Consider the following 27,755-nt stretch of genomic DNA (forward strand, 5'->3'; position numbering starts at 1 on the left):
GCTCTGATTGGTCGGCTGGACCAGTGTGTTTTAATTGGTCAAGTGCTTTGAGTAATAATGAGTAAATATAAATATTTTATTTTAAGGTGAATAAATAACAATATTTTATATAACATTTTTGTTGTTGTTGTTCCTTGAGTTTTATTTATGTAAGTACGTAAATACACTGTGTTACAAATTATTATGCAAGTGTGGGATTAAAATGCAACTGTGGGATTTCAGTGTAATAAACATTCAGATTTTAGTGTTTATTTTACTTCTCCATATCTTTTTAGATAATTGGCATCAATCTTAGACCAGGTTTGTTAAATAGTTTGCCATGTCTCCTTAGGTAAATGGAAAGAAACCCTACTTAAAGAAGTTGTTCCACATTAGGGCTTTTCACAATTGAAATAGTTAACCCTGGGTCATTCTAAACCCTGGGTAATAGGAATTCTGGGTTATCATTATTCATGTTTCACACCATTCATACTATACCCGGGATTAACAATTAATCCTGGGTATTCATAATCTGCCATTTCACACTGCACATTCCTAAAACCCGGGCTAAAGTCCTATTTGCATATTTGCGGTGTCCATTACACTAGTTTTTAACCGCAGCCTAGAGCGCCATCTGCTGTTAAAACTAAACTCAGAATCAATTTGAGAGAGAATCTCAATACATTAGGAAAATATCGGATCCAAAATCATTGTATCTCGAATCGAGAATCGAGGTATTGTCCCAGCCCTACTTTTTATACCATAGCAGAGAATGGTCAGTTATGAACTCCACATATCTTGCAGAAGTCATTTTGACACCCTCTGTGATCCTAAAGGGACCTTCCATCTCACTTCCCAATATTCCAGCACAAATCATCACCCGCTAGCTCCCTGCGGATGTCGCAGTCTTGTTGGAATGTGGTAGCCACTCACCAACTATCCACAAATCCATCCATCTTGTAGCAAATTAGCTCAAAAGGGAAATACAGTCTAGACCATCCATTGTAGTATGGCATTTGTCAGTGAATAAAACGATTTAAAAATCTTAATGTATTTCTAAACAGTTCTCTTTGTGAGGTTTGGTTAGTGGTGGCTGAAATGCAACTTCACGCACAACTGCCAGCCTGCATGGAGAGGTTCTTGAGACTCCAGTGACACCAGCAGCTTCAAATACCTGTTTGCTGCTCAACAGTGGCTTTTTAATAGCTGCCCTTTTAATACAGTTAATTTGTTTGACAGAAACTTTCCTTCTTAAGCTTTTATCTGACCGATTCCTTCTGTGTTCTAAATTACTCACAAATTTTATGATAGTTCGATAATCTCCATTCAGTTTTCACACAGTAGTAGTTGTTTTCATGCCTTTTGCACAACATTGCACCATTTCATGCTTTTCATCTTCAGAAAGATCTTCTTCCTCCCCATATTGCATGAGAACTGTGACTTGCATAATAATGTGAAACAACCTCTTTAAGAAGGGTTTTCATTTACTTCAGAAGAACTATTTAACAAACCTGTCTGAGATTGATATCTAAAAAGGATATGGAGAAATAAAACAAAAATGTCTTCGAAAAAATTAAATCTGAATGTTTATTGTACTGAAATGCAACTGATACGTCACTCGTATATTAATTTGGAACACAGTGTCTCTCTGACCCTCTGTCAGAAACGCTGGCAAACGATTATTTTTTTTTTTTTTCATAATGCTGTTGCCAGCCTATGGTCTTCATTGGCTGCTCGTGAGCAACATCTATTTGACCCTCAAACACTGTAGTTGCAGCTGAGGCCTGGAAGAGTTTGGTTTGTGTTGTCAACATGTCGAGAAGACGCTGTTTTCAGCACTGCAAAATTTACTTTGCATGCATTTCAAAAGTATAAGGACATGGAATTGAAATGGAAAAATCGACGCCATCGTTCATATCACTGTGTATCAAGCACTGAGGAATAGCTGAAATTCAGATATGGTAATGAGCGTTTTTTTTTTTTTTTTTTTTTTTTTTTTTTTTTTTATGAAACGTGCTGTAAACGGTAGACCAATCACAACAGAATGGACTGTCTGAACAATCAGAGCAGAGCAGGCTCTTGCAAAGAAGGGATTTAAAGAGACTGAATCTTTGAATGAACTCATTTCTCTTTGAGAAATTAGGTGATTGTGCAGTGTATATTATGAGAAAAATAAAGTGTGTTTTGACCTTGGATTCATGCAAACCTACTGTAGGAGACCTCAAAAAAGATAGGAACATTTAAAATAACATAATAGGGGCACTTTAAAATTAAATAATTATGCTTTGTGTGTTGTGTGTTTGCTGCATGTGACAGGTTTACCCCAACAGCATCCACATCTGTGCTGTAGTGGTGGAGTATGAGACTAAGACTGGTCGTGTCAACAAAGGAGTTGCCACTAACTGGCTGAAGAACAAAATGCCTACCGACAACGGACACAAGGCTACAGTGCCCATGTACATCCGCAAATCTCAGTTCCGCCTGCCCTTCAAGTCCACAAACCCAGTGATAATGATCGGGCCTGGTACTGGTATTGCACCCTTCATCGGATTTATTCAGGAGCGTGGCTGGCTCAAAGAGCAAGGTAGGAGTCTCACAGGTCATGGTGTTCTGGTGTTCTGTGCTTATTACAATCAGAGGAGGCTGAGGGAGGCTCATAAATGTACGCAACAACTGAAGTAATGGCATTTTAACTTTTGTTCTAATCGATTTACTTACTATGTGCATAAATCAGATGCATATATAGTGTAAAGCATATCGTTTCTATATATTTTCGTTTTTTCATATCAATCACTGCATGAATGTTAACTACTGAAGTCACTGAGTTAAAAGCAGTGAGTGATTTATTTTCTCGTCTTCTTTTGTTATTTGATTAACATTAATGACACAGGCAACAGCTGTTGAACGATCATTCCTAATGCACAGATCTAATACTGACACATATGAATTTTCTCACACTGCATGACAGACACTTCAGGTGTGTGCACATAGAAAACTATCTGTCAGAACAACTGAATCAAAGTCTTTCACTTCTTATTGCACTTGAACAGTGAAATTGCTTTTAAGCTTAAACTGCCAAGGTTTAAAAATGCATGAAAATGATAAACTTTGGCACTGACACATCACTGCAACCTCATGTTAACACAAACATATACCAGTTGTCAAATACCTAGTGGTTTATCTTGTCTACTGGTATATCTATACCATTCAGTCCACTCAACTAGTGTTTCAACAAGCCTATTTTGTGGTGTGCACACTTAAAAATTTTAGTGTGAAATTACAGTATATTCCAGATTAATAATTGTATTACTTTTACAGTAATTTCACATCAGGACTTCTCTTGGAGCTAACTGCACTCTCAGAAATGTTTAGTTTTTCTGGTCAAGTTTTTGCATTTGTTCTTAAAATGATGCATTTAAATTTGTCTAACATATAAAAATATGTTTTTCTACAAATAGGTACAGTAAAGTCTAGGTGTGACAAGAAGGATAGTTCAGTGTGTCATAGCTGTGCACATGCTCAGGACAGAGGAGTTGTTGGCTCACATCCTGATCTTACTCCACCTCTCTCATCCTTACTTTTCCTATCTGTTATCAAAATAATAATAATAATAATAGGGATGTCCAGATCCGATCACATGATCGGAAATCGGGCCCGATCACGTGATTTCAGACTCGATCGGAATCGGACGTTACCTCCCGATCAGGACTCGGATATATATGTATTAGGGGTGCAACGGTTCTCAGTAAAAAATCAAACCGTACGGTTCTCCACTTATGGTTCGGTACGCACTTGCACCGCGGTCCATCTCGAATGACGACGCATCTATTGGTTAATATGGTTTGTTTAAAATAGCAACGTGGAAAACAGACAGACAGAGTTCAAATAATGTATGTTTCAGTCGATGGATGCGCAAAACGTTACAACAACAATAATCAGAAAGCGTGGACAAAACAGTCACTCTTTGTAAACTGTTAACTGCGAGTGCCGTATGCTCTAATGTCCAGTCATTTACGCCGTCATCACCCGGGTGTTGATACAGGTGAGACCTGAACAGCACACGTTGCTGTCTGTGTTTAAACTAACTCATTTAAAACTTGCTGATTTAAACCTTCAAGAACAAGACGCGAAAGAGAACTCGCACGCGCTGTGAGAAGATTTGTGTGCGCTCATCCGAAGCGCGCACACGCTTATTTCAGTCAGCGCGCAAATACTGAGTTCTCTTTCAAGTCTTGCACTTCAGCGGACAAATTCATACAAAAATTATGTCAACATGCCCGTCTTAGCGAGTATCCTAGCAAACATAGTCGGTTATGTCTTAAGTGAACGTATATTAGTCGAGAAAGACAGCGCATGTGTAAGAGTATATGTACTGGATCGTGCATGTCTTAAAGGGAAAACAACTATTCCTGCTGCCTGTTTTTAATGTTAAATCAAACAACAAATAACAAAGAAATCACTCACTGCTCTTGACTGAATAGTTTTTGTAACTTCAATAATGATTAATCTTTATTTATTTTATACAGTAAAGATAATATGCAGTGTTATTTTATATTTGATTACTTTATCCATTTTCTGTACTTGAAAACTACTGTTAGATACCTGAAAAACCTGAAAAGCACTGTTCCTGGATCCTGGATCTGTTTTTTCGCTCTTCTTTATTCTTTTTCATGTATTATAGAAGTATCGGATCGGGACTCGGTATCGGTAGATACTCAAAATCAAATGACTCGGACTCGGACTCGAGGGCAAAAAAACGTGATCGGGACATCCCTAAATAATAATAATAATAATAATAATGATATATAAAAATATTACCTATTGAATATTTAATGTGCAGTATATCATTGTAATATTTCACATTTACTAGTTTCATTTACAATACCAGTCATGGAATTTAATTGGTAGCCATGACAATTTCATACATACAAATATATTTATTTGTGTATATTTAGAGCATAAATATAGCGGTTTGTTTTGTAAGGACATAGTATTATATATATATATATATATATATATATATATATATATATATATATATACTTTTTATAGTTGTGTAATGTGTATCATTGGGACCAGTGTTGGGGGAATGCATTAAAATATTGCATTACCCCCTAGAAAAATAACTAATTGTTGCTTAGTTACTTTTTATGGAAAGTAATGCATTGCACTACTTTTGCATTACTTTTTCTCATCTGGGCTGGGCTTGCTTGCTTGTTTAATTAATTAGCAAATTCACACCTGTACAGTAGAGTTCAAGTAAACCTTTCAGCTGTGCTGCCGTTCTGAATTGCAAGAGAAGAAAGTTCAACACTCTTACTTCAGCAATTTAAAAAAAGAAACACAAATGTAATGTTTATCTAAAGTCAACAGAAAATCAGAAATCATGTTCACACAGCGGCCTCTGCACATACTCCTGATTTCTCTCAACATGGAGACAGGAGAGACAACCAGTCAATAAATGGGAAACCAAAGTAAATTGTGTTACTTATTTAAAAAAGTAACTCAGATATTTTGTTGTAAAAGTAATGCATTACACTAGTTACTTAAACTAAAGTAAAATGATTACATAACTCGCATTACTTGCAATACGTTACCCCACCACTGATTGGGACTGTTAGGATCTTGCGGGTATCAGAATCTGAATAACCCACTACAGTAGTATCAAAAACAATTGGATGTTATGTGCACATCCCTACTTTTGTAACTCTCATGCAATTAATGTCTTGATTTCTTATTTGTAGGTAAGGACGTTGGAGAGACAGTGTTATACTTTGGCTGTCGTCACAAGAACGAGGACTTTCTGTACCAAGAGGAGCTTGAGAAGTTTGAAAAGACTGGCGTTCTGACGACACTCAATGTAGCTTTTTCCAGAGACCAGGCACAGAAGGTACAGTACCACACATGCCTCTCGAGCTGAATTCTGGTGGTAGTTATTTCGGCCCACAATCAACTTTGGGAATATTTTTTGTAATTGAGAGTCAAATGAAAAAGATAATCTGCACTTCCTCTCTGTACGGCATTAATGAATCTATGAATCAATCACAGGAAAAGGGAGAGCTGTATTGACCCATCAACATCTGTGACAATCTGCATTACTTACTTTATTTGTTTTTACACCCAGGTGTATGTACAACATCTCCTGAAGAACAGCAAGGAGACTGTTTGGAAACTAATTCACACAGACAATGCCCACATCTACATTTGTGGGTGCGTACATTTCAGAGCTACTCAGAAAAATTAAAAACATTACAACATGTTGAGACGTCATGAGACAGAGGCATCCCTGAAACAATTCTAATAATGTTATCCATGATCTTCCTCTTGCAGAGATGCCCGAAACATGGCGCGGGACGTGCAGAACGCCTTCTATGAGATTGCAGAGGAGCTGGGCGGAATGAGCCGCACTCAAGCAGTAGATTACATCAAGAAACTGATGACTAAAGGACGCTATTCGCAGGACGTCTGGAGTTAAATGACCTTTCAGCTCGGCAACATTCCTCTTCTCTACATTCCTGATGTTGTGATTTTTATAAGAGTTCAAATGTGCTTGCTATTATCATTCTGACATGTCTGTCTAAGAAAATACTGACACACATTCCCTCATTCTAAAGTGAATTATGTAAAAGAAATGTATATAAAATCACGATTTTAACATACTAATCAAACACATGTTATGCATGGAACTTTATAATCAAATATGTGGTATGGGTTGTAAGCATGAAGAAACTTTATGGAGTATGATGAGAAGTTGACTGATATTCAATGATGTTCTTGTCTTTTTGAAACCTTCAGAGGTCATAAACAGTGCAAACATGCAGTTGTACTATGAAGGTGGATCACACATTTTTCTTTTGTAGTTCTCTAAAGCATTTTTTTTTTTTAAATTATGGCTGAACATGAATGTAACCACTTCAACCTGGATGACCCTCACAGATTTAATTTTTCCTTTAGGTGCTCAGATATTCTTAACTCATAATTTCACTGGTAACGACTAGCATTAGTTGTAACAGACTTACCCATTGTATCCATTGTAGTGGGTGTGTAGAACGCTGAGACACAGACAAGGGAACAAATGCTGGTCCGGAGAACTGATTTGTCAATCTCTTGTGCCTTATTTACTGTGTAGATTGCATCATTTGTGGAACTTGAAGACCAGCATCGCTGCTGAAAAGTTTACTATTTTGGGAGATGATAGAATTATATAAAGTAGTAGTAGTAGTAGTTAGTTGTTGTTTGGGACATCATCAAGTTTTATATGCAACTATTGTTTCCAGTACATTACAACTATTTAGGCATATCTTTTTAATGATTAAATTTCAATTTAACATCACCTTTGTCTTTAACCTGTTTTTGTTCATTTTGTTCTTTTACCCATCTGATTTGATACACTACATGTGAGTACAGCTTTGTTGCTGATAGTTAGATTGGTAGTTTGCCTCAAAGGACCAGTGAAAAGATTGGACACACCTACTTATTTATTAAAATTTTCCACATTTTAGTATATTATTAAAAGTCAACAACACTAACATCTGTGGAAATGTAAGAAGTCTTAAGTTGGTCAAAATTTATTTGATTGTTACCATTGTATGTTGAATGTTGTGTGACACAATTAAAGTCACTTGCATGATATTTTCACAAGTATAGAGGGATTATATCAACCCCATTAATAGTGTGGTCTTTCACGATAGAATGAAGTTTTTGATACAGGTCGTTTGTAGAATAGATCATTACTCAACATTATTAAGTTTAGATTAGTTAATAATGTAGTTTAAAGTTAAATCACTTTTAAAAAGCAACCTATTATTTGTCTTCCTTTGAAAATCCTATTAAATTTCACCACCTTAATTTTTTTTTTTGGACGAAGAAAATCAATTTATCTTAACTGAGTATTTCTGAGTAATAAAGGCATGGTATATGCAAATACTACTAGTTTTTTACAAATATGTCGAACAAGTCATATAAAAGGTGTTTTATTAGGTTTTACAGTGCAGGAATAAAACGGATATATTCACAGATGCTTCAGAGAATCATGGCAGATGGAGACTGCATTCACTACTCCTAAGTTAAAAACTGAGTAGAAGAAATGGGTACCTGATCAGCTATCAGAATATTCAATGGCAGTCATGATAGCAATACAGTGGATAAGTGAGACTAATTTATAACATGCAGTTAAATGCTCAGACTCGAGTCCAGCTAATCTACCAGGATGATCGCTCCCTCAAGGATCACAGCAGCATGTTCCTCGCTTTTTTAAGTCTAGCTTTTTTAATTGCTGGACTGAAGGACCTGCTGAAATCTGTGTTCCTCGATACTCTGGAATGGACTCCCACCCCTGAGGTCTTTCCTTTCCAGTCGGATTGTTGGACACTCTGGTCCTGACTAGTTTCTTGGCCCTTCCTCCTCCACTGGTTCCATCAGGCCTCCTGGCTCCACTTAATTTGCTGCTTCCTTCCAGCTCCCTGGCTCTGTCTCCTCCACTGTTTCCGCCAAGTCCCTTGGCTCTTCCTCGTCTTCCTGCTCAGCCGGCCCTCCCCAGTCCCGATTTTAACAGCATGACCACTGTGGTTCTCCAGCCATCTGGCTTCACCTTGGTCTCCATTCTCCCTAACTCCCCCTCGGTCTTCAATCTAAAGCCCGGGACACGCCAAGTCGACGTCAAAGAATTAGTGGCGATGAAAGCTGTGTTGTCGCCTCTCGGCGGCTGCGTCTCGGCCAAAAAGCTGTACTTGAACACACCAAAAGGACTACTGGTGACTGTCAACTAGCTAGCACATGTGTTCTGTGCCTGCGTGTATAAGGAAATAACTGTCCGTTTCAGCAGGAATCATTAGTCTATTTTCGTCATTCAAAAAGTGAAACCGAAACTAGGACTGCAAATATACAAACCATTAACAAAGCAGTGCTTGCTTATCATTTTGTATATCAATCATGCTGATGATCACTTTCTTCATTTTACTCGGTTCATGTTATTATGGAAATATTCGCACATTGGAATGTCCTTCTGTCTGTTCCGTCATGATTTCTTTGCTCGCTTTCATCACTTTCACTTTTATTCTCGTGCACTGACTCGTTGAGCCAACAGTGCAGAACACACTGAAAAAAACTAGGCTAAGCCTAAGGGTCCGCCATGACCCTTCATCCCTCTGGCTCCATCAGGGCATTCCACTCTGCCTGTTTGTCAGTGGTCTTTTCCTTCCTCGGCTCCACCAAAGTCGTCACTGCCATGGAGTGGGAATCTGACCTCCCGCCTTCTCACTGATACTCCCTGCTGGCAATGCACAACCACCCTTTAAAGCAGGGATTGGCAAACTCAGTCCTGGAGGCTGATGTCCTGCAGAGTTTAGCTCCAACCCCGATAAAACACACCTGCCTGCAGCCTTTTAGCAAAGCCATTAGATGACAAGCCTGCAACCATTAGCCAAAAAAGTGTAACGGCTAATGCTAACGCTGCAGGTGGGATTAAAGACTGCCAGTACGCAGGAAAGGAGACCAGAGGCCGTTACACGATAGGCTGAGAGGTGATGCACGTGATTAAGTTAGCCGTTACGCTTTCTCCAATGGTAAGAGATACAGACCATCTCATCTCCCTATAATAATATATCACTGCTTCTAGTAATCCTGAAGACATTGATTAGCTGGTTCAGGTGTGTTTAATTAGGGTTGGAGCTAAACTCTGCAGGACAGTGGCCCTCCAGGACTGAGTTTGCCCATCCCTGCTTTAAAGGGTTAGTTTACCCAAAAATGATCCCATGATTTACTAGCCCTCAAGCCATCCTAGGTGTATATGACAATCTTCTTTCAGACGAACACAATCTGAGTTATATTTTTCTTACAAAAACCCATCACTTCACTTCAGAAGGCATTTATTAACCCCCTGGAGTCATGTGGATTACTTTTATGATGGATAGATGCACTGTTTTGGAGAGCCAAATCAGGAGAGCCATTCACTACTATTATAAAGCTTAGAAGAGCCAGGATATTTTATAATATAACTCCGATTGTGTTTGGCTAAAAGAAGATTGTCATATACACCTAGGATGGTTTGAGGGTGAGTAAATCATGGGATAATATAAAATTTGGGGTGAACTAACTCTTTAAGGGGGGAGTAATGGCACATGTTTCCTGTGCCTTTGTGTTCCAGGGACTCTGTTTTGAAGTTTATTATGTTCCTGCTGTATCTGAGTTCTAGTTTAAGTCGGTATTGTTTTTGCTGTCATACGAGCTTGTAGGCGTTTTTTTTTTTCTTTCGGAAAAAACACGTGGACATCTATGCTCATATGGTCACAGCTTGCATTGTGTGAGAGGAATTAGGAGCCAAGCCGAGTACATTACGAGCACCTCCCAATCACCCAATAATTTTTAAACATGTTTAAAATATTCTGGAAGTGGCCCGTTTTTGACAAGTGTATGTCCCCTATTGCCAAATCATACACAACCACGTCACATAGGTCTATGAATATTAGACCTATATGTGTGCAGCATGCACATATATTGACACACACACAAATACTCTTTAGTTGTTTTTGTTGAAAGAAATTGCTGTGTTGTTCTCTGCTTTTTACCAAATCGTTTGTACACTCATCTTTTTATTATCTTTCTTTTTTCTATCCAAAGCTATAGCAACAACATCGAGCTCCAGTCTCCATGTTTAGCATGAAAGCTCATGCGATTGCCTCTGGCTCACTGTGCAGTACAGTCAGGGACAGATTAATGCACGGGCCTACCGGGCACTAGACCAGAGCCAGAGGGCAACCCACATCCCCCCACCCAGCTCAACCAAGAAATGTGTTTATTTCCTGTTTCCTGTGTTTTCTTTGTTACTGATTATGTTTTCCACCTGTTTCTAGTTTGATTCTCATCATTATACTATACCTTATTTCATTGTTGTTTCTTGTCTTTGTTGCATTTGCTGGTACTTTCAAATGATCTTGTTTAACTGCTGCACAAAGATCCACTCTTCAAACTTCATCTTCACTGCTTGCAACATTGCAACTGTCCCACAACAGTTATTGCTGTGCTGCTGGGACTTGGCATTAGTGCAGTTCCTACACTGTTAAAAAAAATCCTGTAATTTTTACTGGCAGCTGTGTTTGCCACAAATACAGTAAAAATCTAAACATTTACAGAACAACCTGTAACTGGAACCAGTAATAACTTTCGTCATTTTCCCACCGTCGGGCCGAACGGTTCCAGTTATAATTCCACTTGAGCCTGGTATGGCACGGCATGATTACACACCGTTCTCTCTTCTCTGCCAGAAATTCTCTAACCGTGCTGGTAGAACTCAGGATTGGTCTCTTGTCTGATGTCTGACTTCCAGTTATCTCTGTAGCTGGTTAGGCTATTTGAGTGATGTAAACACAAATGAATATTAAAATTAAAAGAAATATCTGATCACCCCCATAACGTGGTCAGCTGTCCCAGCTATCAATTTTTGGTTCCCAGAACGTTCTGGAAACATTAGTTTCCGGTTCCCAGAATGATCCCAGAACAGACATGCTAAAGTTTATTAGTTGGTTAGCCAAGAATGTTTTTTTTATGAAAATAGAACTTTCCCCAAACCTTCCAGTATCCCAAACATTCCTTAAGAAGGTTCTCTTTAGGTTATAAAAATAACCTGCAGAGAACATTCCAAGAACGTTCTTATTTGGTTCCCAAAAAATAACCAAATGAGAACCATATGGAACGTTCACGACTGACAGATTTAGATTTAGATTAGGCCTACATTCCAAAGAGCTCAGCACCGGTGGAAAACCGGCCTTTTTTTTAAACCATTTTACTTCCTCTTAAAGGAATAGATATATAGAATGGAATAGGCCCTGAAAAAAACAGCATATGCTGGTTAGGTATGTTTTGAAGCTGGAATGCTGGTTTGAGCTGGTTTATGCTGGTCCCTAGCTGGTCATGAGCTGGTTTAAGCATGGACCAGGACTAGCACTTGACCAGCATAAACCAGCTCAAACCAGCATCCCAGCTTCAAAACATACCTTACCAGCATATGCTGGTTTTTTTAACAGGGTGGTTATTTATTGTTTATTGTAAATATATGAATGATACATTGATAACATTATAATCTTTTAATTAATTATCTTTCAAATAATGTCTTAAAATATAATAAATATCTATCTACCAAGCTCTGATAATGCATGGAATGTTATTAATTATACCATATCAGGTTCAGTGCATGAGGTAACAGGAAATGAATTTTACTCTGGGTCGTTTGCTCTTTAGCAGCACGGATGTGGTTGTCACCGGCCGCATGCTGCTTCAAGCCAGACAGTCCACCTTGAGAAACTGAAATGCTTTTCGGTAAACTGTCTAGTTCGCCTTATGTTCATCATTCTACACTAGACAGACAGACCCTCTTGTGTCTCACTGGCGGAGCTCGGCTTGTTTATAAGCGCGCAAGTTACGGCGCATGACCTCAGAGTCCGTCACTAGGGAAACAAAGAAGCTAAAATGCAATCATGCACAAATGAGCTTCTCTGCTACTTCTTGCTTTGTTTATATTTGCTCTTAGTATTCTCCACACTGTAAAGACCTTATTTATTCAATTATGTGTAACTGTTAGGTAAAATGCGGCACAAATCACCTAACGCAATAACGTTACTTAAATTACCGTATTAATTTGATACTGGACAGATCAGTTCACATTTAAATATGGGACGACCCGTATTTTACGGGTGGCAACCCTAGGTGTGTATTATAAGAGTAATATTAACGTAAAAACTAATTATTGAAGTAAGCACGATCATATTGTGACGTCACAACTCTGGTGGCGATCATGTGACAGAAAAGGCGCAAAGTTTATACCACTTTCCAACAAACAGGGGTCTTCATCCAAATACATTTTGACTAAATATACCTTATAACGTTATGCTTTGCACTTTCTCTATTAGCAGTTTCACCATAAATTATGTTTTATAATGTTTGCTGCAGTATTTCTTATGTTATATGTGCCAAATAAATGGATGAATCCACACGTTCCCGCTAAGTAGAAGGTACTATCCAGTCTCGGGTCAAAGTTCATAAGAGCTGCAGTGCGCGTTTCGCTCGTGCCGGGTTTTTAACTTCTTAATTTTGGAATAGGTGGTCCTTTCATTTTATTTCCTTCAGAAAGATGGCCTCAGGTAAAAAGAATATGTATATAATCTAGAGTAGCACATACAACGTGGTAACGTTAACCGCTCTCTATTCGTTTGTTGTTCAATGTGAAACAAAAAAAGATGATTAACGCAGCACGCTTAGCATTAGCGGCTAAACTGTTGACGCGGGATTTGTCATGGTTTAAATGTAAAACCACACAGACGACAGAAAATATAAGGCTCTTTAAACAAACACTTTTATGCTTAATTATACACAACGAGCCGGCTGGTAGGTTAATGTAAATACTGGGGATTGGCGTTTAGCCACCGTGCTCATGGTGTGGCGTGGTGTGATTGTTAGCATAGCATTTTACTGATGATTACCTACACCACTATGCAAGCGTTCAATCGGCGTTTGAAAGAAACCTGTTTAAAATCTATTCGATTGCGCTTCATATATTCTGCCTAATTGTTTATTTCTGTTCGTAGATTCAGGCTACGGTCAGCCTGGCGCTCAACAAAGGTAAGTGATATTTTACCTTACTGAATTATAGTGTGTGTGTATATTTATATATAAAATAATGTCAATGTGGTGATAATGCAGTTCAATCAGGGTACTATGGTTTTACAAACTTAATTTTTCGTAAGGTTGAATCATAGGCCTGTGAAGAGTAAAGCTGGTACTATCAGATTCTCCCAATTCATTTCAGGATATGTAACTTTGTTTGTTCTTTTTCTTTTTTCTATTTACTTTATTGTACAGCTACGGATCTTATGGTGCATCCCAAGGCTTTCAAAGTGGACAGGTAATTCTTGATTATATGATTATCTGTTGTTAATATGCATCTTCATAGTGTTGTAGCTTAATGCTTGTTTTATTCCAGCAGGGATATGGTCAGGGGAATGGAAGTGGCTCTTATAGTGGACAGAGCTTCGGTGGTTATGGACAGTCTGGTGGTGGTATGTGATCTATAAAGTGACTTGAAATAATCCGTCTGTTAAAGATTGATGTGTCTAATTGGCTTGTTTCTCTAAAGGAGAGAGTTATGGCCAGTCGTCTCAGGGATACTCCTCTGCTGGCTATGGTCAACAGCCGCCGCAGCCGGGCTTGGACAGCTATGGACAACAGGCTACTGAATCCTCGTCTGGGTAAGAGATCTGACTAATTGCAGACACCCATCGTATCTCCTCATCTTTGAATCTGTATTGCTGATGACATGCGAGTATGTTGCGTTTCATAAAATTGCTTATCACGAACCTCTTTGGTTCTCGTGTTAAGCAGGCATAAATCTGTTTGGCACTTTATAGCAGTCTTTGCACTTCTAAGATGGTAATGTTTGAGGAACAATATAGAAATATTGATTGTATTGGCTGAAACTGGATATTTAATTGTTTTCACCTATATTACAATTTGACTTAAAGCCAAGTTAGTGCTACATAAAAACATATATTTGTTTTATTTAAATGGGCTGAAAATGGATTTTGTAATATTACATTTAATTGTTTAGATTTCTAGTACCAGCCATTTATCTGGCATAGGGGTGATTCTGCTGCTTCGCCGCTGGTCCTGTGGACCTACCCGAACAGTCATCAAGGATCCTTGATGCACTAGAACATCTGTATTTTTACCCACCCCAACTTGTGAAATCTGTGTCTCTATTCTGTCTCAATGCAGTTATGGTGATAAGTCATATGGGCAGCAGCGATCTTACGGGCAGCAGGCTGGGGCAGGTGCTGGTGGAGGAGCGTACACGCAGTCCAGTGGCTCCTATGGGGGGTCTCAAGGTGGCTATGTGCGACGTAATGATGGTAATTTTGTAATATGCAGCTTTGCATCTTACAAAGACTTTGATCGAAACTTGCTTACAAATAAGCATAAGGTTTTATAATAATAATAATAATAACAATAATAATAATCATCATCATATTGTCAGTGAGGTTAACCTGTCAGCATTTGTGTGTCCAGCATAATCTTGGAATACATTTGGAATACTGTTTTCTGCTAAGTGAACACACTGCATGTAGTAAGAACATTATAACATAGTCTCATGACCTCAGGTGTTTTGACCTGTAAATTGTTTGCTTTGTTCCGAAATGGAGTTGATTTGTTACATGGAGTTGATTTGTGACAGTTTCCTCTGTCATCCTTTAAGATGGATTGCTCCGCAAGCTTATTGTGGCTTTATCTGTAGCTGTCGATGCACACAAACACTTATACGAATGTGGCCGTTATTCCCGTTCTGAAAAATTATATTGATGTATCACTACTCTTTGAATCCTATTTAGTTTGGATTCAGTTTTAGTACATTTAAATACATATTAGGTTTTGCTATCTTAAAGGAAGTTCACCCGAAAATGATTCCATGATTTGCTCAAGCAAACTTTTTTTTTTTTAATATAAAAGTATATATGAGACAATGACGCATGACAAATGCAGAAGCGCAGAGGATGGAGAAAGTCATCTGAAGATTTTGATATGAGGAGCTTGAGTTTGTTGCCCAGCCCTATTTGTTTGAACCGTGAGAGGTGTCTTAAGTTTACGCTACACCTTCATTCTATGTCACATCAGGGGTTACTCTTGGCATAAATCAAAGGCCTTTATTAACTCCCTTGAGCCATATGGATTACTTTTATGATGGATGGATGGATGGATGGATGGATGGATGTGCTTTTTTTTTGGACTTCAAAATCTCACGCCCCTCCACTACCATTATCAAGCTTGGTAGAGCCAGGATATTTTTTAAAATGACTCTTGTTCGTCTGAAAGAAGATGGTCATATTCATCTAGGATGGCTTGTGGGTGAGTAAATCATGGGATAACTTCAATTTTTGGGTGAACTATCCCTTTAAACCCCCAAAATATCAGGTGGTGCAACTGTCTGAACAAATAAAATAATTAATAACTATATTTTAAATGTTGTTTTTATTAGTAAATTTGGTGTGCCAAAGTCATGTGAAATATTGAAATTTCAAAATGTTTCAAACCACTTGACGTAACGAAGCCTCGTTTACTGAAATCACGTGACTTTGGCAGTTTGATACATGGTCTGAACCACTGATTCGAAACAGAAGATTTGTATAGCTTCGAAGCTTCATGAAGCAGTGTTTCGAAATTGCCTATCACTAGATATTGTTGGATAAAGTCGTGTTTTTTTTTTTTTTTTTTTTTTTTTTTTTTTTTGGAGCACAAAGTATTCTCATCGCTTCATAACATTAAGGTTGAACCACTGTAGTCACATGAACAGTTTTAAATATTTTAGTACCTTTCTGGGCATTTGAAAGTGTTAATTATCTTGCTGTCAGTGGAGGCCTCACTGAGCCATTGGATTTGATCAAATATCTTAAAGGATTAATCCACTTTTAAATAAACTTTTCCTGATAATTTACTCACCCCCATGCCATCCAAGATGTCTTTCTTTCTTCAGTTGAAAAGAAATTAAAGTTTTTGATAAACATTCCAGGATTTGTTTCCATATAGTGGACTTCAATGGGCACCAAACAGTTGAGGGTCAAAATGGGGGTGAGTAAATTATCAGGAAAAGATTTAAAAGTGGACTAATCCTTTTAATTTGTCTTCCGACGATGAATGAAGGTCTTACGGGTGTGGAATGACATGAGGGTGAGCAATTAATGACAGAATATTAAGATAAATAGGCGCTCTTTGCTTTTCAACTGCGATAGCTAATGTGCTCACTGACAGAATCGGACATTGCTGCTTTTTATATAGCACATTTCCCGTTATGAATTATGATACTTCTTGGTTTGTGATTTTGCTTTCTCGCCTCAACTGAACCGCCACAGTGTTCGTTTTCAATCGGGCCAAGCCCACCTCGTCCAGGCGATCTCGGAACGATTGTTTTGGTAGGGATCTAAACAGAATTAATGGAGAAAATGCAACGGGTTCTGAAACAAAAGCTCCAAATGAGCCAGGTGTGAAAACGCTCTTAAACGCCTCTCACCCTCCCTCACTTCAGGTGAAACCCGCAGGTATGGCGATGATGGTGGCTCAGACAGGTCTGAGGGTTACCGGGGCAGAGGACGTGGGAGTTTTGATCGGGGTGGTTATGACCGCGGAGGCTATGACAGAGGTGGCCGAGGAGGCCCACCCTCCGGTATGGGGTAAGTTTGGCCACCCCAGAAGGTATTACAGCACTCTGAGAATTCTTTTCTTTTTCTTTTTCTTTTTTTTTTTTTTTTTTTTAATTTTATTTTTTAAAATTTGGCTATGGATAACTAATTTTGGTGAAAATTAAGTTTGTACTACAAAAGGTGGTTCGTCTGTACTTATTATCTGAAGTGGTTGTACTCTTAATTGACCCACCATCTGTTTGTTTCTGTGAAGTGACACTCCACCTAATGGAATGTTTTCAACTTATTGCAGTTAGTTTTTTGGATGCTAATAAGTAGCTTATAGGCTACAGCAGCCAGGTTTCTCCATCTGTAGTATATTTTTGCATTAAAAGGCATTGCATTCCCATACAGGACATGTTATAGTTCAAAACACACGCAAAAAAATAAAAATAAATTACATACATAACTGGAACATCTATGGATAATTTCCCTCAAGGTTTCATCTGCTCTAGAATTGGTGAGATCTTAAAAGTCGGACTTGTTAGACTGATCTGAGAATTGAATGGAAGCATGGCTAATTATGGTAAAATGTTATTTGTGTAGGAGAGACTCAAGCACAGCTCTTCCTCTTACACTTTCAAGTCCAAATTGATTGGTCGGTTTCCCTTGAATTAAATGCTAATTCTGGAAAGAAAAAAAAAAAAAAAAAAAAAAGGAAAAAACAGTCTGAAGTTACCCATTGTTATCCACAGAAGCTGATTGGATGATTGGGAACCTGGTCGAATTCCAATTAATTTAATGCTCATTTCTTCTGGTCTCCATTGTTCCAATCCCCTTTGGGAGAGTGTTCACATTGGAAGGTTCAGCTACAAGGAACAATTCTCAGTCACTCCACATGAATCGGTGTCTGTAAAGTGTTGTTTCTTTTTGTGTTAACTGGTCTACATTTTATACTACAGGTATCAAAGTGAGTGAAATTAAAGTTGGACCACAGCCATTGGAGCTCATAAGCACTCATAATGGAAGACAATGTGTGCTCGTCTACACGAGTGCCACAACAGTTAGACGCTCAAATCTAGTTTCTTAAAATTTAAAGAGAGAGCAGGGAGGTTGTCCTCCATGCTCTGCTCTGGTTTTAGTTACATCACCGTCTCAATTCAGAGAGCGCATCAAATCTTGAAGTTAATCCACAAACATTCTAATTTGGAAAGAGGCTTGCCTTTCGGTTTCAATTTTTGAAATGTTTCATGTACATTTGGCCCATCCTTAACCCTTTATCTGTCAATGGGAGCCGTTTCCTCAGTAGTAAACCATGGCATGAATACTGATAAAGTGGGAGCCTTGCGCTCCCAGGTTTCAACAAAGGAAAGCCATCATATCTTCAATTTTTCCTCTGCAGTGGTGGTGACCGTGGTGGCTACAAAAATTACGGTGGTAAGTGATGAGCATCAGAACTGTCTCAGTGGGGGAAAGGAGATAAGAAATACAGAAAGATTAGCTGGCAAATGAACTCTTGCGCCACCTTTTTATGTCAACCCAAAGGAACATCACCTTACTGTCTTTATTGCTGTCCTCTCTGGTAATGCTCTTGTGGGCTAAAGTCTAACAACTACCCAGCTTTTTACTCTTGTAAAATGGTATTTTTGCATGAGGAAATTGATTTAAATGCCAGTGTTCTGGATGCCACCTGCACATGGTGAAGAAGAAACATGATTTAGATGAATACATGGATTTATTTTTGCTAGACTCACAGAAATTTGTCCTGGTGTACAAAGGTGTTGGAGAAGGTGCAGCAATTTTGGACACACTGGTGCATAGCTTAAACTGTCATTGTAAAGGTCAAACCTACATAGCAAAGCAGTTTGGTTTTATTTCCTTTTATTCATAGACTTTGTATTGAAATAAGGACTCATGACTTTATGACATTGTTTCTCAAGTTCTCAAAGTTGTGTTTCCCTTTCGTGTCTTGTTGTTTTTCAGGACCCAGAGACTATGGTCAAAAGGATGATGGAGGTAAGTGCGAATGTCTCGCTCATGAAAGCATTTCAGCTTAAGTTCAGACGTGGGGGAACATCGGGGAGAGAGAGAGAGGGAATGTAGTGGTTACCATGGTGTATATATTGTAATGGTGTCATGACTCGAATATGAACACATTTTTTCCCTATTACAGATGGCGATCAGGATAACTCGGACAATAATACCATCTTTGTCCAAGGTCTTGGGGAAGATGTCACCACTCAGGAAGTGGGTGACTACTTCAAACAAATCGGAATCATAAAGGCAAGTGTGTTTTTTTTTTTTTTTTTTTTTTTTTTTTTTTTTTTTTTTTTTTTTTTTAAACAAGATGATTAAATAACCGTCTGATCACGGTTATTTGGTATAATTATTGCGCTCTTTTTGTTGACATGGAGTCTTTCATGGAGTCATGGACCAAAAGAAAGATGAGCATGCAAAAGTTGGTCTCAGGCATGTAAAACAGCCCTAAAACCATTTGAATCATTATATAAAAGTGCCCTTAAGATTCACGACAAAAAAAACATGACAGTATCATCACTGTCAGATACTTACCAAATATAGTATTTTAAATTTTGAAAATCTAATAATGTATGCCTATTGTTTAAAATCATTCATAATGCTACTGCTCCTCTGGGAAAAAAATGGTTACACTTTGCTCAGAAAAAACAAGAGCTACTCGATCAAAATCGAGTTTTAATGATGTAGAAAAGTGTGTAGTCATAACTTTGTAGCTGATTTTGTACAACTTTGAATTTAGTAACTTTTCATTTACTTGTTTTATCTACCTGCCCAGGGACTACGGGTGGAAAATGGCAAGTTAAAACCTGGTGCAATGCATCTCTCCTTGTTATATACAGGGTTAATGTTTTATTGTGCACTGTCCCATTTCAAATAAAAGAAAAAAAAATAATAATAATAAATAATAAAAAATAATAAAGTTAATTCAATATTTAAAGGCCTTAACTGAAATCTTACGCTTAAAATAACTTAAAGGATTAAATTCATCACAATTGTTTAATGAAGCGCACAAATGTTTGACAAAGCCCTAAAACTGGCAATAAATCAGCATAACCGCAGTCAAACGCAATCTTTCAGACAATTGATCGTCAGCCAAATTTCATAATGGTGACGGGCCTATTATACAGTGAATTACACTTTTGACTGTATTACAAGTTTCCATCTGTTTTCTGCATCATGGAAATCATAGAGCCATAGTCATGAACTAAGAATCCAGATTTATAGTGAAGTTGCTTGGTCTACTCTAACAGATAATTTCTTTAACAGGTCAATAAGAAGACTGGCCTACCTATGATTAATTTGTATACTGATAAGGCCACTGGACGATTGAAGGGTGAAGCCACAGTCTCCTTTGATGATCCACCCTCAGCCAAAGCTGCCATTGATTGGTTTGATGGTAAAAGAGACATCTGACTTTAATAGCCCCAATTTTTTTATTATTTTTTTTTTTTAAATGCGGTTTCATTTTCCTGGAATATAGGAAAAGAGTTTAATGGAAGACCCATCAAGGTGTCATTTGCTACCAGAAGGGCGGAGTTCACCCAGAGAGGTGGTGGAGGAGGAGGAGGAGGTGGTGGCCGAGGGCGCAGCGGTGGTATGTTTTAAACCTGACTTTTTCTCCTTTGTTGCTTTGTCTGTTTAATAAAACCAGTTCGATTATTTTTATTTATTTATTTTTTTGTCATGTTTGGATTTGAAATGAGGGTTGTGCAAGTTATTTTATGCTGATTTGTACTCAAAGGTTTTCGAGGCAGAGGTGGCTTTGGTGGGGGTCCCTCGTTTGATGTCAGGGGAGGAGACTGGCCTTGTCCTAACAGGTTTGGACCATGTAGTAATTTGTGCATTTGTTTGAGAGGAATATGTAGTCATTGTATTCATTTATGAACCTCTCCTTGCAGCTCTTGTGGAAACATGAACTTTGCCAGAAGATATGAATGCAACAAGTGTGGAACGCCAAAACCAGAAGGTGGTGATAGTTATGGAGGAGGTAAGTTTAATGAAACATTTGACCAATAGAGGATGCCATTACTCTACTCTTCTGAAATGGCTAGTGAATGCCAAGCAGAAATGATCCACAATACTTGAATTCATGCTGCCACCCACTTTTCCTAGACCGTGGTGGTCGAGGCGGGTACGGAGGTGACCGTGGTGACCGCGGTGGCTTCAGAGGTGGAAGAGGCGGCGGCGGTTTCCGGGGTGGAGACCGTGGAGGCTACGGTGGTGGAGGTGGTGGATACAAAATGGGTGGAAGGTAATGAAAACCCCTCAACTTTAGTCGTAATTGTCAGATAATTCTAGGGATGCACCGATAACTGATAATTCTTATTTTAGAGCCGATAACCGATATATTGTCTGAAAAAATCCAAATTTTGATATACTTTGAGAGCCTAATTACATAAACAAAAGGCTCACCTAGGGCAGTCACGATTCCTCGATTCAAGTAGTAGGTTTTTTTTTTTTATTTTATTTTTTTAAATCCTCTATTACAATTTGCTCGTGTCGAGTAACCAGCAAAATCCCGGAACTTATGTGTTCCACAGATGAGAATCCACAAACAACATTAGACTGTTTTCTAAGGCTGCGTGATGTATAAAAACTATTTAAAATGATAATATAGCATAGTGCTATTATGAAATCACAAAGGCTGCCATTCCATTAAATAAATACACTGCCCGGCCAACAAAAAAGTCGCTGTTTGGATTTTAATAGGCAAATACTTAATCTATGAATGGATCATTATTACAGTGATTGTTTCTAGCATGTTATGTTTGGCAACGGTTCTTTTAACCCTTAAAGATGGAGTGTGTAGCGTTTCATTTCTTAAACAACCATGTAGGAAGACGCATCATGGCCATGTTCCAGGATGACAATGTCAAGATTCACCAGGGTTAAAAATGTGAAGGAATGGTTCAGAGTGCATGAAGAATCATTTTCACACATGAATTGGCACCTCTGAGTCCAGACCTTAAATTCATTGAAAGTCTTTGGGATGTGCAGGAGTAGACTTTACAGAGTGCTCACCTCTTGCATTGTCAATACAAGATCTTGCCCAAAAATTGATGCACCTCTTGATGGAAATAACATCACAACATTTATTTCCATCGAGAGGTGCATAATTTTTTTGGTCAAGATCTTGTATTGACAATGCAAGAGGTGAGCACTCTGTAAAGTCTTCAACACATCCCTAAAAACTTACACTGAGGTTAAGGTCAGTGCCAATTCATGTGTGAAAATGATGTTTCATGCTCCCCAACAATTTTCACAATTTGAGCCTGATGAATCTTGACATTGTCATCCTGGAGTCCATGATGCATCTTAATACATGGTGGTTTAAGAAAAATGAAAAGCTACACACCATCTTTAAGAATTAAAAGAACCATTGGCAAACATATGCTAGAAAAATAATCACTGTAACGATCCATCCATAGACTTAAGTATTTGCTTATTAAAATCCAAACAGCGACACCCCCCCCCCCCCCACTCCCCTCTTTCTTTTCTTTTTTTTTTTTTTTTTTTTTTTGTTTTGGGCCGGGCAGTGTATATGCACTGAGGGTGAAGCGCGACGCTTTAATTATTTACATGCGTGCAGGTTTTGAGTTCTTCCAAGCTTTGCACGAACTCGGTCACTGCGTGTGCTGTTTGTTTGGGTTTCCAATGAGCATTTGGGAATGCGTAATGTCTGGCGTGCTTTTTCATATGAAGTGTTCTCAGCAGTCTCTGCAGCTCTGTTAAACTCCACTTCTGCATATTCTGAGAGTTTGGATTGCTTTTAACATTCATCTGGGAAAGCAATGTGCGGCATTTAATCAGGTTTATAAGTGATTTACATTACAAATCTAAGCAAACACAGGAGTATATATGCTTCTAAATATGCAAGCTGTGTGATTTCAAAATAATTTTAAACCCCCGCTCTGAGTTTGCATGTTTTGATGTCCACATGTTCTTTCCAAGAAGTTACAGTAGCTGTAGCATTTACATTGTAAGGAAGTGGACAAATATTAAAGATTAAACATTTGGCCAATGAGGATTTGATGATCTGCATAACAATCACTAGGCTGTTTGCTCCTTCTGCAAGCATTTGCTATAATGCATAATGTACGTAATGCGTTTTCGCGTATTGCATTTTTATTACCAAAAAAACCCCCTCATTTTGCTTGACTAATTGTCAAAATAATCAATTGATTACTCGAATGCATACAGTACAGTAGCCTAGTTTGAACCAGTGTAAGATTCCTCAACTTTGAAAATTTTACACTCCTATGGTCAACAAAGTGCTGAAACACAGGCGCACAAAGAATTCACAACATTCTTATGGTCGTGTTCTCATAATTTTATGTAGCCTATATGAAAGATTTGTGCTGCACATGTTGCACTTTAACTGTATTTTCCTCTTCGAAGTGATTCCAATCATATCAAGCAATTCAAAACCATCATGGCAAACCGTGTGCGTCTGAAGGAAGCTGAAGAAAAATAATCCATCATTTGTCAGCTTTGATATATCGGCCTAATTTTCTTATTGGATCGTTAATATTAAAAATGAGCATTTATTGGCTAATGCTGATATGGTGGCTGATATATTGTGCGTTCCTACATGAATCTTGTTTGACGTGTGTAATGTTTGCCTCCATCCTAAAGGGGAGACCACAGAGAGGAGAGACGAGGCCGGCCATACTGAAGACTTTGTGGATGCCATTCCAGACCGCTGTTTATTGTGGGGTGGGGGTTGAGAGGGTTTGGGGAGAGGTTTGTGTCTGCATACCTTTCTGTTGCATGAGCGTCCTGCATATACTGTTTGAAATGAGCAGTTTTTCCCATAAATGTTAAATCTACTGTGAGGGGCTGAGGGAGGCTGAGTGAAGGGAAGGGGATGAATTTGATCTCTGAGCCGCCAATTTGTAAACCTTCAGTCCTCTATGGAAATGGCAAAACTGGCCACAGATCAGCTTTAAAGGATAATTTTGCTCTAGGTGAAGGGGGTGGGGCCAAATGTTATTTTTGTTACCTTTTTAATTTCCTGAATTGTTGAATCCGGCATTTAGAGTGTGATAGATTTGTGAAATGCTTATTGTTTTGTAAAAATCAATCAACACAAACTGTTTTACTTGTTTCGTTTTTTTTTTTTTTTTTCTTTTTGCAAAAAACTATTAAACACCCTTTTGATCTTAATGATCTTGTTTGTCATCTAATTTTATATATATATATATATATAATATATAATATATATATATATAGTTGTACATAATACTATATACAATAACATTAAGCTGCAAGAAAACTATAAAAACAGTGGCTTAAAAGGACCTGTTGAAATCAGAATGGTATAAAAAAATATATTGTATACAGTCATTACTGAAAGTCATTTTTATATATATATATATATATATATATATTAAGCAGACCTGTCCCTGCTTTGTTGAATAGGAGCCAGTAAACCCTACTGAGTGCACCTTTGAATCCTTGTCATTTAAAAATTAGTGAAAACTTAACCCTTATTCTTCCAAGAAATTCCCACGGAAGCATTTCTGTTGGCTCACCTGTTGCACCCCTCATGGTGATAGTTCAATACTATATTAATTGAGAACTGTGTATTCGAGTTGTATTCGATTAACAAGCTGCTATCTTCAGTTTAAAGTTAGCATGAAATCAATTTCCTTGGTGCGTATTGGTTATTTTTGTAAATGGGCGTGTTCTGATGCCAAAATATTAGCATAAGATGTTTCAATGAGGAGTTTTTTGGGCAATATTTTATCTTTTAATTAAATGCTTTGCTTTAACAGTCCGGCTGTTAGAGAAAGTTTTAATTTCACTTTTCAAAAAGTATGGCATATAAATCATCTTTAAAGGTACAATATGTAGTAATTTTGGCCGCTAGAGGTCGCTAGAAGCCTATTCAAAACAGGCGTAGTTTGATGACGCCAAGTTTTAGAGCGGAATCTTGGGAGATGATTGCTGCGACCGAAAACCTAGGTAGCTGTCTTGCTGCCTCGCTGTCTTATAAGACAATGACTTGTACGGCAGCATTTGTGCATGAAGGTACCTCACGAAACTGATTTCGGACGGACTTCTGAGGCAGCATAACAGTTTAATGATCTACAGCAATATAGATAGAAATGATATCAAAATTGAAATATGTTGGTCAAAATCGTACATTTATACACAAACTGAGCAGCATACGCAACTTTTGGACGCCATCTTTATTTATCTAACTCAACTGTCACAGAATGGAAAGCACAGGATTGTGGGATATCAAAGGCAGCTAAGGATAGCCTACATCCATGCTTCCTTCAAAAATCGATCTGAGGAAGGTATCTCATGGGACAGGAAGTGAAGCTAATATTGGATTCGGACGTGCCTTGATGCCTTACTACCTTGAAATGTGTCCTCAGAAGGCAGCATTTTCCAGTTTTTGGACGCAGCCGTGGTCTCCATCTCAACGGATGATGCAAAAGAATAAGGATTGGAGTCGGGAAGAACTCATGTTCATGAATTAGTTTATTAAAGGTGCTCAAAGCGATCCTGGGTGGAGTAACTTCCTGTTGACGTTCGAAGTGTTGTCAAACAAAACAGGCTAGCTAGACCCTCCCTCCTCCTCCCCTCCGTGCTTCCTGAAACAGTCATGAACGTGCATTTAAAACCATTCTTGTCGCTTATTGGCTGGAGCATGTTTATTATATTTCGTGGTCCAGGCTGCACCAGGTTGTTTTTGTTGCCGTTTTTGGAGCTTGTGGCAACTACAGAGACCGCGTTTTTTTTACAGTGTGTTCAGGGGACAGGCAGCTAGCGGATAGTGAGTAGTTGATTACTGTATGTGACAAAAATGTTTTGGCCGCCCTAAAAACATGTGACATCGCTTAGAGCACCTTTAACGTTACTGTAGTATGAAGCAGAGCAGGACCGAGTGTTGTGGGAGCTGAACGAGGCCGCTGGAGCGATTGCGCAACACACGCCTCACGAGCAGAGAAACTTTTATTATGACACAGTCGCCGCCGCTGCTTCCGCTATTCCGGTCATGCGTATGAGGTAACACAGCTCTGTTTATCATATTAGATACATTTGAGTGTGTTGAAAGTTATGTTATAACCAAGCGGCAACCTCCCCCTTTCTCTCGTGAAGCCAATACGGAAGTAACTTAAACTGCGATTCATCGACTGGCCGCTAGGGACAGGCTCCAAAAGAGAGCAGAATCCCATAGAGTCCCATGTTAAATTGGCCAAGTTTATAGCAGAAAAAAACATGTTTACAAGTTGGTTCAAATTGTGGTTTTGGTCTATACTGCTATTTTTGCCCTTCATGACAACTCTGAGGGGGGTGAATTTTTTTTATAACTTATCCGTTTAAATTATATTAAGCCTTAAAGTTCTGCATAATTAAGGGCGTGGTCACTTGAGTGACAGGTAGATTGCGCTGCTGTCTGTGAGCCGTCATGTTACCTCAGCTGCCGCTGAATTTGGCATCTCAGCCGTTTTTGTGCTTTTTTCTCTATTATTTTATACAATTATAAAATATGGCTTGCTGCATAATATTCGAGACTGATGTGTGTCTGTGTAGATGTGCATGCATGGGGAAGAGACACAGAACACACGTTGTTGGATCGTGGCATTGGCTGAAAGTTTTGGTTGTGAGATTTACTACAATGACAATGGCGGGAGGATATCAAAATCCGACAGCACTGCTTGGATATTATAACTAAAACTGCTGCACTATTTTGAAAAAAATATACTTTGGACACAGGCTCATTTGTTTGTTAGATACGATCGTATACAGTTTTACAACATAAAGGCTGTTCAGATTGCATCCCTTCTTGAAGAACGATTACAGAGAGCAGATCATTCAGAAGAAATGTGACATGTTTTTTTTGTTTTGCAATGGACACTCATATTTTACCCAAGTGCCACGGATTGGATTCATCTCGCGATCTCCATTTCATTATAAAGGTATGAAGTCCCATTTGATTTTCCATGTTGTTATTTGCACAACCAACACTACTGGTGTTGGAGGATCTATATCTTAAAAAACACCGTAGATTGACAGTAAACCTTTAGAACGTTCTGATGATAAAACTTATCTTCATTAATAGTTTAGATCGTATCTAAGATAGATCCTTTGCCTGCTAACATGGTCACGTCGAGCTAGGCGGGCGTGGTTTCAGCAACCAGTCATATCAGCTCAAACCACCTCCCCGCCTCTTTGCCCATTTTCAGTTATCCGGGAGTGACGTGCGGTGACGCGCAACTAAGATGGCCGCGGCCTCATTTACGCGTCAAACTGCTGTTCAGAACTCTATGGGTGACGTCACGGACGCTACGTCCATATTTTACAGTCTATGGTTATAACATTACTCTGTGCTATTCCTCGGCGGCTGCTGTGAGACACTTGTTGCACACTGCAGTAAGCTAGATCGATTTTAGAATGTCATATTTAATGCTGGATGGCTTGTTGATAAATGGCATGCAATTCATTTTAAAAAGTATTGTATGATAGAGAAAATTATGTATTACTGTTAATAAAAATAAAACTGCATCTGATGCTATGTTAGCTATTTGACAAAATAGTGTTTTTCTCTGAGGCATGGTAAAGCATGGT

General features: G+C 38.4%; 2 protein-coding genes across 5 annotated transcripts in view; both read left to right on the forward strand.

Moving 5' to 3' along the window:
* Positions 1-7,312, forward strand: part of porb (P450 (cytochrome) oxidoreductase b) — a 39,138-nt gene extending 31,826 nt beyond the window's left edge. The window contains exons 13-16 of the mRNA XM_048159726.1: positions 2,296-2,563; positions 5,724-5,869; positions 6,104-6,189; positions 6,310-7,312. Of these exons, the coding sequence (XP_048015683.1) occupies positions 2,296-2,563; positions 5,724-5,869; positions 6,104-6,189; positions 6,310-6,454 (645 nt within the window). The 3' untranslated portion in view covers positions 6,455-7,312. The remainder of the gene's footprint in view (positions 1-2,295; positions 2,564-5,723; positions 5,870-6,103; positions 6,190-6,309) is intronic.
* Positions 7,313-12,966: 5,654 nt separating this feature from the next.
* On the forward strand, positions 12,967-24,338 carry taf15 (TAF15 RNA polymerase II, TATA box binding protein (TBP)-associated factor). 4 transcript variants are annotated; one of them, XM_048160390.1, is made up of 16 exons: positions 12,967-13,112; positions 13,557-13,590; positions 13,831-13,873; positions 13,955-14,027; positions 14,105-14,216; positions 14,743-14,876; positions 17,042-17,186; positions 18,538-18,572; positions 19,119-19,151; positions 19,309-19,418; positions 20,439-20,568; positions 20,653-20,766; positions 20,914-20,989; positions 21,071-21,159; positions 21,285-21,423; positions 23,808-24,338. In XM_048160390.1, the coding sequence occupies exons 1-16, from the start codon at positions 13,103-13,105 to the stop codon at positions 23,845-23,847; spliced, it is 1,317 nt and encodes a 438-aa protein (XP_048016347.1). In that variant the 5' UTR covers positions 12,967-13,102; the 3' UTR covers positions 23,848-24,338. The 4 variants fall into 4 exon arrangements, with proteins under 4 accessions (XP_048016347.1, XP_048016349.1, XP_048016348.1 ...); XM_048160392.1 differs by having other exon boundaries at positions 14,743-14,852; XM_048160391.1 differs by having other exon boundaries at positions 12,968-13,112; positions 13,952-14,027; positions 14,743-14,852.
* The last annotated feature ends 3,417 nt before the right edge of the window (positions 24,339-27,755 follow it).

This window comes from Megalobrama amblycephala, linkage group LG16 (assembly GCF_018812025.1).
Source record: "Megalobrama amblycephala isolate DHTTF-2021 linkage group LG16, ASM1881202v1, whole genome shotgun sequence".
Taxonomy (NCBI): Eukaryota; Metazoa; Chordata; class Actinopteri; order Cypriniformes; family Xenocyprididae; genus Megalobrama; species Megalobrama amblycephala.